This window comes from Chenopodium album, chromosome 12 (assembly GCF_948465745.1).
Source record: "Chenopodium album chromosome 12, dcCheAlbu1.1, whole genome shotgun sequence".
Classification (NCBI taxonomy): Eukaryota; Viridiplantae; Streptophyta; class Magnoliopsida; order Caryophyllales; family Amaranthaceae; genus Chenopodium; species Chenopodium album.
The window spans coordinates 38,606,772-38,622,669 of record NC_137845.1 but is presented as its reverse complement, the minus strand read 5'-3'; the positions used below and the strand labels follow the sequence as shown (position 1 = coordinate 38,622,669).

At 35.5% G+C, this 15,898-nt stretch overlaps 2 protein-coding genes and 1 pseudogene across 2 annotated transcripts; 2 read left to right on the top strand and 1 right to left on the bottom strand.

Annotated features, from left to right (window-relative positions):
* On the top strand, positions 1–1,446 carry LOC145571149 (uncharacterized; annotated as a pseudogene).
* A 5,493-nt stretch (positions 1,447–6,939) lies between these two features.
* LOC145570507 (putative E3 ubiquitin-protein ligase LOG2) lies at positions 6,940–12,875 on the top strand. Its single transcript, XM_081629623.1, has 3 exons — positions 6,940–7,923; positions 11,547–12,036; positions 12,344–12,875. Exons 1-3 carry the CDS (start codon positions 7,445–7,447, stop codon positions 12,470–12,472), a joined length of 1,098 nt encoding a protein of 365 aa, XP_081485749.1. The 5' UTR covers positions 6,940–7,444; the 3' UTR covers positions 12,473–12,875.
* Positions 12,876–13,368: 493 nt separating this feature from the next.
* Positions 13,369–14,793, bottom strand: LOC145571148 (uncharacterized). The gene has a single exon (XM_081630228.1). It carries the CDS (start codon positions 14,791–14,793, stop codon positions 13,369–13,371), a length of 1,425 nt encoding a protein of 474 aa, XP_081486354.1.
* Between the last annotated feature and the right edge of the window lie 1,105 nt (positions 14,794–15,898).

The window sequence follows — 15,898 nt, the reverse complement described above, 5'->3', positions numbered from 1 at the left end:
AAAAAAAAAAAAAAAAACAAAATTCTCTCTTCCTCTTTACAAAAAAATATTACAAAATGAACTCTGATTCAAATTCTTCTAGTTCATCTAGTTCAGGGTTATTTGATTACATGGTGAACGACTATGTAGAGTGGCATGAATCAATTACCCAAAGGCAAAAAGAAGATGAATTGATCGAGGAAGCGATCAATACAGCTGTTGTTCCCTTTGTAACATCAACTTATCAGGTCCCATTCACTCTTGAACCTACGTACCAAAGGTGGTATGTACCAAGAGATCGAGAATATGCTGATATTCAGTTATATAACGATTACTTTAGTCCCCAACCATTGTACCCTGCTAATATGTTTCGTCGACGGTTTCGCATTCGTAAGAATGTGTTCACACGCATTGTTAATCAACTAAGCGAAAGTGATGTTTACTTTCAACAAAGGTCGGATGCCACCGGAAGACTAGGTGCATCCCCCCTCCAAAAATGCACTGCAGCAATTCGAATGTTAGCATACGGTACATCTGCCGATGCAGTTGACGAGTATCTTAAAATCGCATCAAGTACTTCAAGAGAATGTCTGGCTCACTTTGTTGAAGGGGTTGTAGCTCAATTTGGACCAGAGTACTTGAGGAGGGCAAATATTATGGATACTGAACGGCTCCTCCGTGAAATTTATGCTCGTGGATTTCCTGGTATGATGGGCAACATTGATTGCATGCATTGGGAGTGGAAAAATTGTCCGCGTGCATGGAAAGGAATGTATCAAGGTGGAAGTAAAACAGCAACGGTGATCTTGGAGGCTATTGCTTCGCAAGACTTGTGGATATGGCACGCTTTTTTTTGGAACCCCGGGTTCTTGTAATGATATAAATGTCCTCCAACGGTCACCGGTGTTCTCTGATATATGTGAGGGAAAAGCTCCAGAGGTTACCTTCAATGTCAACGGAAATACATACAATATGGGTTACTATCTTACAGACGGTATCTATCCGAAATGGGCAACATTTATCCCAGCAATCAAACATCCACAAACTGGTAAGCACAAATTATTTACCAAGAAGCAAGAGAGTTATCGAAAGGATGTTGAACGTGCCTTTGGAGTGTTATAAGCTCGATTTGCAATAATACGTCAACCAAGTCTAGCATGGTCGACCGAAATTTTATGGAAAATTGTAATGGCTTGTATTATCATGCACAATATGATTGTTGAAGATGAGCGAGATGAATATTTGCATTATGATGCAACTGAATTTATCAATGACCAACCCCAAAATGTAGCTGAATCATCAACTAGTAACAACAACCAACCATTTACTGTGAGAAGTGGACGATTGGATAGGCTCAATCTAAATGGTTATATGGAAAATAGAAATAATGTTCGTGATAGGGAGACCCATATTGCACTAAAGAATGACTTGGTTGAACATATATGGGGACGTTTCGGCAACGAATGAAGAGATGACAAAAGTCGCTGTTAATGAATATTGTATTTTAAATTTTAATGGATGTCTTTGCTAAATAAACTATGTTATTTATATATTGTATTATTTTTGTACTTTTTATTTCAAAAATTAGAAAAAAAAATTGTTTCAATTTACATACATAAGTGATTATTAATATTGTACTATTTATAATGACTATTAATATTGCACTAAAGAATGTCTAACTTTTTTTAATTAATTATGTAAGTTCAAAAATTACAAATAAATAATAGAGATTAATACATGTTTTAAAAAATATAAAATAAAACAAGAGTGGGAAAGAGAAAATGATGGGGTAGTTAGGAGAGAGAATGGTGAGTAACCTCACCATTGTAGATAAATAAATAAGGTGACTCACACTAGTAGCTTATGATAGTGGAAGGTGAGGTGGAAGATGATTTGGAAAAAAAATAAATAAAAAAGATAGTTGAAAGTGAGGTGGATAATGGTGAGTAACCTCACCAATGCTCATGCTCTTAGAGCATTTTAAAAAAAATAAAAAAATAAAAAAACATTACCGGAAAATTTCTCGCTATTAATGGCTTCCATGTTGAAGTAGTAATACATGGAATAGCCTTTTGTTTTTTAGTTGAAAAGAAGTGGGTCAGTGGATGGTAATTATTTCTAGAATTAATGCATGTTTAGCACTAAGGAATTACTCAAGCCTAACTTGGATTGTAGCGCCATTATCCCAATTAATTTCCCCCTCATTTTTTCCCTCTTTCTTTTTTGGCTTATGGTGACGTGGCGGATTTTTATTGGGGTGTATGTTTACCCCACATACACCTTGTGTATGTGTATCATTTCTCCTTAATTCAACCGTTAGATGAATCCCAATTTTTGATATGATCGGTTCTCCTTAATTCAATCGTTGGATGAATCCCAATTTTTGATATGTTATAGCAGAGATGTATACCTTTCTAAAGACATATCATATGCTCAAATCCAACCGTTGGAACATAGGATATAAAGTCTGAAAGATCAGGTATACTTGAAACTCTTAAGAACTTTAAGAAAAAGAAGAATGGATATTATATAATCCGTGCCACCCTATTATATATACCTCTGGTAAATATTTTCTTAAAATATTTTGAAATAAGTTATATGAGGAAGTTATAAATTACTCACGCCTCAAATTAATATTAATCTCATCCAAAAAAGGGACACATATGTATCATTTTAAGACTAAACTTTTTTCTTTTAAGTCTTCTTCATATCCTATGACTATATGAAAGGAGCACTATAATTTATTTATTTTGGAATAGAATGTATTATAACTTTTAAAGAACTTTTGTTTAAACTTTAGTTCCATCATCGTTCGTTAGAGCAAAATTTCCTTATGCATTTCTTAATAAAAAGACAACTAATTTTTAACTAAGTAAAACATGGTTTTGCATGCTTGTATTATTTTAGTAATAAAATAAATCTTTCAAGTTGTGGTTTATGGCTTATATTTAAATAAGAGGGTAAATTGAATATTCAATCATGACAAGTTACAAGATGATCTATTTTCCACGGAGAAATATACTTTTAAAGTTTCATTATCTCTGATAGATCGTATACGCAATATAACATGATCAAGGTTTTCAATTCACTACCTATCATTTGGATTTAAGCCATATGGAATGTCCATTTTGCATAAGTCAATTTCATATAATCCAAATCTATTTCCTTCGTATTCCTTTCGATTCATACCAAATAAAATGTCCTTTTAGAGGAACTTTAATGGTTGTAGCTAGGGGCTTACTTGCAATTTCAATTATTCCCTAGCTATTAGCTTGACCATTGGAGTTAGAAAACTCAATTAGCTTAGCTACAAATTAGCTTTGTCAAGCTAATTTGCTTGGGAATTAAACTTGCCAAAATAAAATGCACATTGCACCAATTAAGCTCTTTCCATGTATTTTTCTATCCAACAACTACTACTAAGTTAATAGCTAACCATTGGAGCAAAAAATAGCTAAAATGATAGTTAACTTAAAAGCTTGTGTGGCATGGCAAGCTAATTTGACATGGCAAGCTAATTGTCAAATTAGCTTGCCATTGAAGTTGCTCTTAAGCATACTCAAATAAAGCCCATACAATCTCTTTTCGGAATTTGGTCAATCCTAAAGTCGTTAATTGAAACACATTTTATAAAATAAATAAATAAATAAATAAATAAAATTCCTCAAAGAAACTCCTATGGTGTCACTAATTCTAGTGACTTCCTCAACCTCGATAAATTGACCTCCATCTTAAAAGCAAGATTGCTCAGCTTCATTTAAATGACCCTATATGGATTGACCCCTCCCCCCCCCCCCTCCCCCAAAAAATAAATCTTTTTGAAATCTCGTATGAAATTTTTTACCATGTTTAGATGGACATTCCTTAGAACTACGTAGGGTTTTGATCCAGGAGTGGATTTAAATTCCACAATGAACGGTACATAGGGCAACTTTAATGCTCAAACCCACCATATATCGTAAGGCTTATTTCATTTTTATTTCGCATTTGAGTGTGATTGACAATGTGAGATTTACGTGTTTTTATGCATTAATTAGTTTAAAAAAAATATGTGAATAATCATAACCAATTAACGACGTATTAGTAAGAGCCTGTTCTTTATAACAGAGGGGAAGAGTCGAGTTCTAAACATTCGATCTTCCTAACTTATACCCCGCACCTAGATCTCTAATTTCCTAAGACCATTCTTATATAGGGTCTCACCTAATGGAGTCAATATCGTTTTTGTTTTGAAAACGATGGTAAAAAAAAATAAAGACCGTCTCTATTCGGGAAGAAATAGAGTGGCGACTCTAATTTTTTTTAGTCAAATTATTGACTTACGTGGGATTTTTTCTTTTAACTGAAGTTGGTAAAAAAAAATAGGTACCACGAATAGCGGTTCTATAAAATAAAACCGCTATTACCATTAGCGGTTTTTCAATGATTTAAATTTTTTTTAAAAAAATAACAAAGCTACCACCAATCCTACGTGGACCATATGGTAGGAATTAGTTTTAAAACCGTCGCAAATAGAGAATTATTTTATCTTTAAGCAATTTTCAGGAAAATCGTTCCAAATTACTATTTAGTTATTGAAATATTCTCAATTGTAGCCCTGTCTTTATGCTCTATAGGAATGTTAGGCCTCCCTTTTTTATAATTATATTAAATAGCCTTAATTAACAATTTTTTTCCACTTTTCAAAAAAAAAAAATAATTTTTTTTCTACAAATAATCTTATTTCATAAGTGGTTAGTTAAGATTAACTTGGGTTAGGGTTTTAGTTAAGTTGGGTGAGGTGGTGGGTTTCAAGAGAGGTGGGATGGTAAGGTTGGGGTTTCTGTTCAGGTGGGTGGGACGGTTTAAGGTTTACAGCTCGGAGGTGGGGTTATTGGTGGTGGCTATGGGTTTATGATGGTGGTTAGGTAAGTTTTTTTTTTTTTGGGGGGGGGGATTTTAACCGTACAAACTTTTTATGAACATAGGTTATTTGTGAGAATTAATTCTAAACTGAGGTCATTTTGTATAATTATAAAAATAGAAGGCTATTTAAATAGTTTAGCAGAAATACAGGGTTACTATTGAGAATTTTCCTTATTTGTTTATTAGCTTAATACTTTGATTAATGCATTTAAAATACATTTTTTTTGAAGGGAAGATCAATTCATTAATAAGAAGCCATACGGCATCTACAAAAGAAATCAGAAACGATAAATACAATGAAAATTGAATTAAATAACAATTCTAATTCTGTAGAACTACGATCGCGAGTGAGAATTGACATTGATGAATACTCTCGTCTCTTGAATCGTTGTCCTCTGCAGCCTTCTTCTACAAGGGGGCTTTGCGATTTTTGATAATCTTTGAATTGAACAAAACCTGATTCAATTAATTGTAGTCGTTGATCTGACAATTTATTCAACGCCGCACAAACCACCACCAAAAAATTAGAACTTCCGAAGACAAAAGGAAAATCATCTACACCGATCGAGACCATCATAAGGATGGGATCTATTATTATAAGCGATTAAAAAGGAATTTGGGGGCTTACCACTGATCAAGAAACCAGTGGTAGCCCCTACCAATAACCACAATGGAGATCAAGGATAGAAGGATGAAGGAGGAAAAAGGGAGAAGGGAGAAGATCGAAGGAAAACCCTAAAACAAAACTGAAAAAAACCCTAGCAAAAAGCTAGGAAAAACACCCTCCTAAGGAGAAACCTAGAGGGAAAACCCTAATAAAAAACTAGGAGCATGAACTAAATACATTTTTTTGTAGTAATATCAATAGTAGTTTAATATATAACCAAGAGACTTAAAAAATTTGTGGCAGCACAGCAAAACACTTAGGGCTCTCGCAAATAGGGTGAATGTTTACCAAAATGAAGTGGTCGAGGTGATATAAATGAATCCAATTGGACACATCGAAGCAATTTCAGATCCAGCGGAGCATCATTCCAAAGCTACCTCAGAATGAAGCAATCCAAATATGTTCATGTAGAGCATGCCCCCATTTATCTCACCGATAAACAAAACTTGTATATCGAGGGATATATTTGTAAATAATAGCACTTGCACGTGTAAACGCTGAATTAAATATTATGTACTAGGGAAAAATTGAGGAATCTGTTAGTAGTTGTCGTTAGCAATGTTTTCTAATGGCCGTTAGAATCCAAATCCCTTGGAATGTATTTCATGCATCTATATAACTTTAACTTAAGCGGCTTATGAGAAATTATTATGTTTCTTCAATCTTAAGTTCACTAGGAAACAATGGAATACCCATAAAGCGCTTTTGAGAAATAGTAATTAATGAAATCCACTTTATTCACCCAGTATTGTCTCTTACTTCAATACTAAGATAAATTCTTAAAAGACCTAAACCAAGTAAATTTTTTCGTTGGACCTACTTGTGCTCGTCTCGACCTACCCAACCACACAAGCCTCGACTGACCAGACTTGTCTAAGAGTGTGCGTTAATCATCTCTCGCTTGTGTTGTTTCGTGCTCACAAACCCCTTTCACACTCAACTAGTGTTCTTATCGCCATTAGACAAGAGCGTGCTGCATGGATCCAATCTCAAAACTCTCAAACCATAACACCATGGGCACACCTAAGTTGGTCACGACACAAAAGTAGGGCCATGGACCAGGATGCCCCATCCTTCGCAAACCTCTTCTTTCTCGTGTACTTGTTTCTATCCCACCTCATATCTTTAGCGTATCATTCGTGTTGGACTTTTAGGCTTGCTAACTCTTACATCTCGTGAGTCCATAAGTGTAATACAAAGTATAAATAATTGAACTAAACACCAACACAAACACAAACACAAACACAAACTAAATCAATTCATCACATCAAATCGACCAAAGTCCATCCAAATCATCATCACCTCTACGACTCAACCACCTCCACTCTCTATCAATCCTCGTAGAACAGCAAACTATTCTATCATTAACACAAAGAAAATTGACAATGATGGGATGAAACAGGCAAGTAGCAAATTTCCAGGTAATTCCCAACACCAAAAAACTGTTCACTCCACCCAAAAAGGTAAAAAGACAAATACCCATTTCATTAAAGTGTTTTCTTCCCCAAAATCATCAAACCAAATTCCAATAATATATCATCATACTCCATTTAAAGCAACCCCACTTCATCACCATTACCAAGTTTACAACCAACATTTATATTATTATTATCATAAATTTATTCACAAAAAAATAAATAAATTATTATCATAAATATTAATATAAATTATAATAAAATATAAAAATGGCGATTATTCCCTCCACTTCTTCTCTCTTTTCTTCTTGTCCGATCACTCGTTAGAGTGCTACTACTCTCTTCTTGAAACCCCACAATTTTATTCTTTTCCTCTACCTATAATTCTCCCTAATTATTCCCCAATATTTAGGGTTTTTTTTTTTTTTTTTTCTTTTAATTTCCACAATTTCACGAAATTAAATTCAACAAATTAATCATGGGTAACGTCGGAAGCAGCGGCCAAAACGGTGGAAATCGACGGCGTCAAAACAGCCGTCGAAACCACCCACCACCTCCACCGCCATCTCAGCCACAGCAATCGGAGATCACCGGTAATCGGTACGTTTTCGCGGCGGCAACACCGTTTCCTTCAACGGGCTATTACCAGTATCATCCACCGGCTCCCGGATATTATCCACCTCCACCACCACCCCTTTCTTCGGCGATGCCGATGCCTTTGCCAGCACCGTATGATCACCACCATCAGGGCCACCATCATGCTAATTGGACTGCTGGGAGGTACCATTATGGACCCATGATCCCGCCTCCGGCTACGCCGTATATTGAACACCAAAAGGCAGTTACTATTAGGAATGATGTGAATTTGAAGAAGGAGAGTTTGAGGGTTGAGCGTGATTCTGAGAACCCTGGCAAATTTCTTGTTGCCTTCACTTTTGATGCTACTGTTGCTGGGAGGTATAATATATTTTCTGGCGTTTTATTTTAATTTAATTTTTCGTTTGATTCTTGATTGGTGTTGGTGTTGGTTTTGATTATGATATGAATTATATTATGTAGGTTTAGTTTAATGTTTTGTTATGAAATTGTGTTGATGATTATTACATGAATTATATTATGTATGTTTAGTTTATTGTTTTGTTATGAAGTTGTGTTGATGATTGTTAGTTTGTTATTATAATTTATGTTACTTGAACTCGGATGCTAGGTTATTTTGTGAATATCTTCATGATTATACTCGGTTTAGCAATATGAAGTGTATTAGTGTCCATGTTCGTGTCGGTGTGTTGAGACGTGAATTGAAGAGTCTAACATAAGTTACGTACTTATTATGTTTCATTTTTTTGATTTGTATGCTGTTTTACCATAATTATACTGCATGTTCTTTGAACATTTCTAATTATGATTTGATCTGATTTATACAGTATTAATGCTCCCCCAATTTTCAGTTGTGCAAAAGCTTATGTTGTGTATTTTTGTAGAGTGATTGTTAGTTGGTTGTCCTACTTGAGTTTAGGTAAACAGATACTCTATATGAGCTATAAGTACTAAGATTGGTGAAGCCTTTTGAATATTTTTGTGAGTTGATAAGTTTGGTCGGCAACTTTAGGGATTTGTTATTCGGCATTTGCTGGTGATAATATAGGTGCGTGATCACCATGATGTGAAGGTAATTTAGAGGAGGAGGAAACTAGGTCTATCCATTAGCTCTAGTTTATTTAGAGTGATTTGAGAAGTCTGTCCTACCCTTCATTTATTTTTTTCGAAATTGAAAATTTGAACCTTAAAGCCAGTCGGAATAGAACTGCTCAGTTGAGCTTTATGGATTCTCAGCATGCACAACTATCAGATCCATTACTGTGATTAGAGGAGCAGAAATGTCATTATATATGAGAAGCATTCCTGTTATTTTATAGGAGGAATCTTCTTCAACTAGTAGCATTTAATCATCGTTGCTACAATTCATTGAAGCTTTTCTCTCGTATAGCCTGAATGTGCTATTAGTTTCTTTGAAGTTTCGTTGCAGTTTGGAATTTAAAGTCTTTATAATAGTGATATTTCTAAAATATCCGAGTCAGCTGTAAGACTTGCTTGCATCTGTAAATAAATCTGGAGTTAAAGTTATGGTGATTCATGATATTACACAACATTTTTTTTTTCCCCCGAAAGAATAGTTTAACAATATACGAGTATTTAACAATGCATAGATGCTTCGTATTTTTGTGGAATGATAATTCCATGTTTCTGTTATCTTGTGTGCCTATTCCTTCAATTTTCGTATAGTAATTTATCTAGTCTTTCTGTGCAATTGCTCTTTTTCCAATGTAACTATTGGTTGTTATCATAGTTTTCCCTGACATAAGGTTATCATTCTATTTGTTATCGCTATCAATGTAATTGCTGTCATTATCATTCATTTGTACGTTTTTCCTAACCTTTTTCCAAAATCTAAGTTACTTACATTTAATATTTTGAGTCCCTTTTGGGACCCAAAATGTGGAAAAATTACTCTCTTGGACCTTTGGAAGTGGCCTTTTCAACAGCTTTTGCATTGTTGAATTAAGGTAGGGTTAAGGCTGGAGTACATTAAAACCTCCTTTGACCCTGTTTTTTAAAACTTGTACTGGGCAGTTGTGGCTATATTACATATACTCTTCAGTCTTCACAGTTACTGGAAGTCACATATTGTTCATACATTTCATAGCTTTGGTTATAAAAAAACTGTTGTTCTGCTTGCAGCATATTGATTTGCACACTCTATCCTCACCCAGTACAAGAGTGACTAGAAAAACTCTTTAGCTTTGTTGTTGAAGCTCATTAACTAATGTAGTCACTCTAAGCTAAGGCCAGCTGCTTCTCTTATTTACGAGCAATGGTGTTCGAGGTTTTCCCTAAATTTCCTGTATAGGAGATTCCAAATAATTGGGCTAATTTGTGGTAGTGCTTTTCTCAGTTACTTTGTTTGGACACCTTGGCCTCTCTTTGTACTTTGTTTTGACATTCTAAAAAAAGTCTCCCCCCCCCCCCCCCCCCAAAAAAGAAAAAAAAATTCCTCAGTTTTTTAGATTTCAATAGTCTGTTTGATAGTAGATTGCTCAAGACAAGAGTTTTATCTATTGTACGCTAAGATTTTACGGGGGCATTTGGTTCGGAAAATGGAAACGGAGTGGAAAGGAAACAAATAAGAGGGGGGGGGGGGGGGGGCAAAGGAATCATTTAACTATTACCTTTTCATTTGTTTGGTTTAATCATAGAAAGAGTATTTGTTAAGAGGAGGGTAAGGGTATTTGTTACCCCAAGTTTTTGTGAGGTAACAAATGAGGGGTAACTATTACCCTAGGTAATGGTAGTTGTTACCATGCCTTCTAACCAAACACATGCTAACGATATCGATTTCATCGAATATGTTTCCAACTTAAAAAATACCCTAATTAAACGCCCCCTGAATATAAACATCTCACATCTGCAATATCCCCATGAAAAGCCCAGTAGATAATGTAGAACAGAGTGCAAAAGGCTAAAGAATTAATACTTTGTATATTATATCTTGGAAGACCCTTATATTAAGACCAAATGAACAGTGTGTACTTGTTATACCCTCTATTAAAAGCTGCTGGGAGAGAAGCGGGGTGAGGTGGGGCTGTTGGGTATCTTATTTTATTTATTAACTTTTTCTTTGAGAGGTAAACTTATAATGTTGCAATTTCTTGGTGTCTTGGTGATATAAATGGAGAAATTTGAATAAGACATACTAACATGGTCCAGGCAATGGCCTGAGAAAAGTAGTTCATTTTTATTACTTTTGTATTAGTGATGTCAGGTGTATAATGGTTGGGCTTAAAATTCCATGTATGAGAGTTGCAAGGAATTTGACTGACTTTTAAGGCATTGTGTGCTTTGGGCTGGGATGGAATGATCCCAGAAATTTAATCTAGATGCCACTTAATTACCTCTTTTGTGACAGTTTTGATGATATTGGTGATGGGTAATTAATGATGAAGGCAGAATAGTTTTGTCATTTCAGAAGAGAATTTGACTAACCACTATGAAATCTTAGTCTTTTTACTAATAATTCCCTTAAGGTTGCAAGTTTATTTAGATATGTTTTGATTTTTCTGCTTGATGTGCTCTCGTTAAAGAATGGTGTTACCAGACAAATACATTCTGCTCTGAAAACCTGTTACAGATTCTTCCATTAACATAAAAACTCTTAATGTGCACATCTTTTCCTCTAGAAATAGGCAACATTATTTCTTCCTGTATTCTGTCAATTAAAACAGGCACCACATTCGTAATAGTCTCCAAAAAGCTTTGAGGAAGAGTAGAAGTGTACTTTACCTAAAAATAGTATTTCTAGTTAAACCTGCCCTTATTCTACTCTTCTGTGTACTGTCTTTGCTTTAGTTGATGATTTTAGTCATGGTGGAAACTCAAATAATTAAGGTGGAACAGAAAGTTGACCGTCACATATCATTATTTTTTAATTTATTCCTCAAGGATTTTAGCCTTTATTTTATCCAATGATATCATCACCCTATTATGAACTTACAATGTACCCTTTTCGTGGTTTCTGGAAACAGCATAACTATAATATTCTTTGCAAAGGAAGGTGAAAATTGCAAGCTGACACCAACAAAAGAAAGCATTCTCCCTCCGGTGATTGTGCACTTTGAGCAAGGCTTAGGCCAAAACTTCATACAGCCTTCTGGAACTGGGATTGCCTTTTCTATGTTTGAGGAGGCTGAATTACTCCAGGATGTAGATGTATATCCTTTAGCGATAAAGGCGGATGCATGCCCAGCTAATCTAACAGATGCTGATGGGGAGCCTGTTCCTGGCAGCACAAACTCTCAGATTACTCAAGCAGTATTTGATAAAGACAAAGGGGAATATAAAGTGAAGGTGCTTAAGCAGATTCTCTGGGTTAATGGGATGAGGTACGAGCTACAAGAAATATATGGAATAGGGAACTCGGTTGAAAGTGATTTTGATGGAAATGACCCTGGAAAAGAATGTGTTATCTGCTTATCAGAGCCTAGAGATACAACAGTACTCCCATGCCGGCACATGGTAAATGTCTTTTCTTTCTTGTTAGTTATTAGTACCTTAGCTAGACAAGACCATTGCAATGAATTTCTATTTTTTAAAGCATGCCTGCCTCACACAGCCTGGTGGCAATCACACAATACCCTCTCAAGCTTATCTTTTTTTGTATGAACTTGGTGTGGGATATTCTTGTTTTGGGTACTGGATTGAGCCAGGGATGCCAATATGCCGTGTGCTTGCCTCCAAATACCACAATTGATCGCATATAAATTACAGTACTTTTATTTGTCGGCCTTTGGGTACTGAAGTTTGCGCTGTTTTCCTTTTGCAGTGTATGTGTAGTGGATGCGCAAAAGTTTTGAGGTTTCAGACTAACCGTTGCCCCATATGCCGGCAACCAGTTGAGAGGCTTCTGGAGATCAAAGTCAATAATGGGAATGAAGAAGAAACGAGCAACTGAGTTGTTCAATGGTTATTGACTTCTTCAGATTGGTTGCTGCCAATTTTTTCCTTATTATTATTATTATTATTATTTTTTTTTTTATTATTTTTTTTTATAATGATTTCTATATATTTTAATTGTATTTATTATGATTTCTATATATTTTAATTGTAGAGCTCTTTGTTGCTCTTTTATCCTGAAAAAAAAAAAAAAAAAGAAAAAAGTGATGTATCAAAAGTGCCTTGTGTAAAGGAATGAACGAGAATTTGACACTAAAAATATTTCCACACAAAAGTTGATGGGGTTAATTGTAAGTAATATAGTAAAGTTTAAATAACATATTGGTGATTACTATGTTTATCTTGTGAACTTAATTCCTTTGATGAAATGTTTAAACTTGTCCAGAAAAACAAAATTTTCACAATATTTATTTGGTAATTTGGGTTGAACTTACTTTTACTAGGCTAATGTGGCTCGAACTTTTCTAATGTGACCTAACTTTGTCTAATTAAAAATTTGTTAAGCAAATTAATTAGTACTCCATTTATATAGCGTCTCAAAGACTGCTGTGGCGCTAAATGGCCATCCCACATCAACCTGCAACAGCACAAATAATGGAATGCACCTCATACATCAACATGTCATTTATAGACTGCAGATACACATTACATAATGATGGTCAACACAATGGTTAAACTACATCATACAAAGTTTACCACACAACATCGCCTCAATATACCAAGAGTTCGGAGGCATTTTATTAAATGCTGAAATCAGAACACGAGCTTACTGAAACTTTTGATAATTTAACAGCCCCACCATTGATGGGAAAAACACGAGCTACTTAAACTTTTGATAATTTAGTTGCTCCACCATTGATGGGCAAAAAACGAGCTACTGAAACTTTTGATAATTTAGTTGCCCCACCATTGATGGGCAAACACACCAATGCTCCTCAGGCTCTTAAAGAGGTTGGTGTGGCTTTCACCAATACCAGCACCATTGTCATAATCTGCATTGGAGAACTGCAGAAACAGTTCGTCAACATAGCAAATGATGCCACTTTCAAACAGTTCGGATAGAAATTTCATTTCAGCCTTTCCCATATTCATCTTCAAGACCACGAAATCAGCAAGTTCTACAGTTTCCTTGAACCAAACAAGGAAATCGAAATCTTCATCATCTACGAGTGGCTCATCATCATTCAAAGAGTTCGATTTATCTTTGATAACACTTCCACCCAACGCTGGGTGATAGATGAAGGTAACACCGGGGCATTTCACATGGGAAGACATAACCAAGGCATCATGGTCGACAATGTAAACACTAAAAGCTTTTGAATCGATAGGGTATGATGGCAAGAACCAATTGCTATTGCTAAAATTCACAGCTTCCTTTGCACCCATATCGACATAAACCATTTTACCCTTCAGGGACACCCCGACCAAGTTAGGTAGATACTCAATTCTCTTATCATCTGCCTTGGGCTTCTTGTCAACTACAGGTTCTATTTTGTTCATGAGAGGTTTGTTGCGCTTGATAGAAGGACAGTTTGTCGGCAGGTGATACTGCTCAAAAGAAACTAACTTGTTACCCCTCTTCTTAAAAGCAACCAAAGTAAAGCTGCCCAAGCTCACTACATCAATCACACTGGATCTTTTGAGAAACGACGACACTGTAGTTGCTGACCTAATCAAACTATCGTGATTGGAACCATCACTATCCACTGTAATAGCAGCAATCCCACCGGATTTGAGAATGCGCTCAACTTCGCTCACAAGGACAGCAGGAACAGAGACCTTACTAAGGTCATTCGCAATGACAAAATCAAATGAATTGTCATCGAAATCAAGCTCACAAACAACTTGCTTTTGCTTAAGCATGAAAAAAGGGTGCCTCCGAACCTCCTCAACATTCAAAAACCCGATTTCACGCAATGCAGAGACAGCCGATGCTGTCCCCTGCCCAATACAAAGAGCTTTTGATCCATAATTTAGCAAATTCTTACCCATAAGCTCCCTAACCACATCAATAGTCAAATTTACATTATTTTGACACATTTCAGATCTCAGATGTGGCAATGCGAATGGAGCAATGGGTTTAAGAACCCGGCCGGCAATCGAATTCAGGCCGAAATAACCTAATTCAGTGCTACATCTTTCAGTGTTCAAATACATGGGTTTTGCAGGATCAAAATCAATCACAAGTTGCAAAAGGGGCAACATGGAAATGACAAGAGCAAACATTAAAGTTCGGATCGCCAATCGTCTGGCTACTGATCCATGAAGTGCTTGCCATTTCACAGCCTTCAAACCCCCGAAATTATGCACCCCACCCATAATTATCATTGATTTTCAACAATTCGAAGTACAAATTTGGGGAAAATTACAGCAGTTTTTTCAGCAATTAAGCCTGACCCACAATTTAATGGGATCTGGGTACTAAACAAGATCAGAATCAAACTCTAATTCTTCGCAAATTCAGTGAAAATAATCAATAGAAATGCCAAAAGACGGTAAAATTGATGAAATTTAACGAGTACAAAACCTGGAGGAGGTGTGATTTCCACCCACGAGGAGACCCATTGATTTTTGGTACCCTAACCAAACCCTCCTTGGAATTCTTCTAGACATTGGTTCAAACCAAGCAAAATCCATCATTGTAACTAAAAATAAAAATCAACCCATTATTTTTTGCAACAAAAACTACATAATTTGTGATTTTTTTTTGGCAACTAGATCTGAAAAAAAGTGGGAGTTGCAGTGTAAGTGTGGGTTTTTGGGAATAACAGTGAATGTGAAGTGAGAGAGTGAGAAACAATGAATCTGGTGGTTGCTTACAATAATGTAAAAGGAGGCAGTTTTTTTAGATATCATTTGGGGTGAGCTGTATTTTGGACGAAGGTTCCATGTGTGTGAACTGATTATTAATCAGTTATCGTCAATCAATGCGTGTCGGTAATCAGTACGTGTCAATTTCAAGTACTTACTTTGCCGATTTAGCATGACTGTATGCATGATGGATTGATGGCATCTAAAGTTGCGGATGGGTGAATGACTGAATGGGTCGGGTGGTAAAATGGCTCAAGCCACCCAACTTCGCATGAAACACATTTTGGTGAGTCTTAGATTGCAAATGGACATCATTTTTAAATGGAATTTTTGCAATAACCTACCTTTTATAACCAATTTTTTTACAAGAAATCCCCTTATAATTTTTTTTAAATTTTTTTTTTTTTTTTTTTTTTTTTTTTTTTTTTTTTTTTTTTTTTTTTTTGCAAATACACATCTTAATCAAGAATTTTTTTTAGTGCCACACCTTTGACCGGAAAATAGGGTTTGACCCTTTATTCCGGTGTTGACCCGAACACGTGCATATCATGTGACGTCTTTAAACCACTCTTCCTCTCTTTCCTCTCCTTATTTCCCTGATTCCCTCCAATTA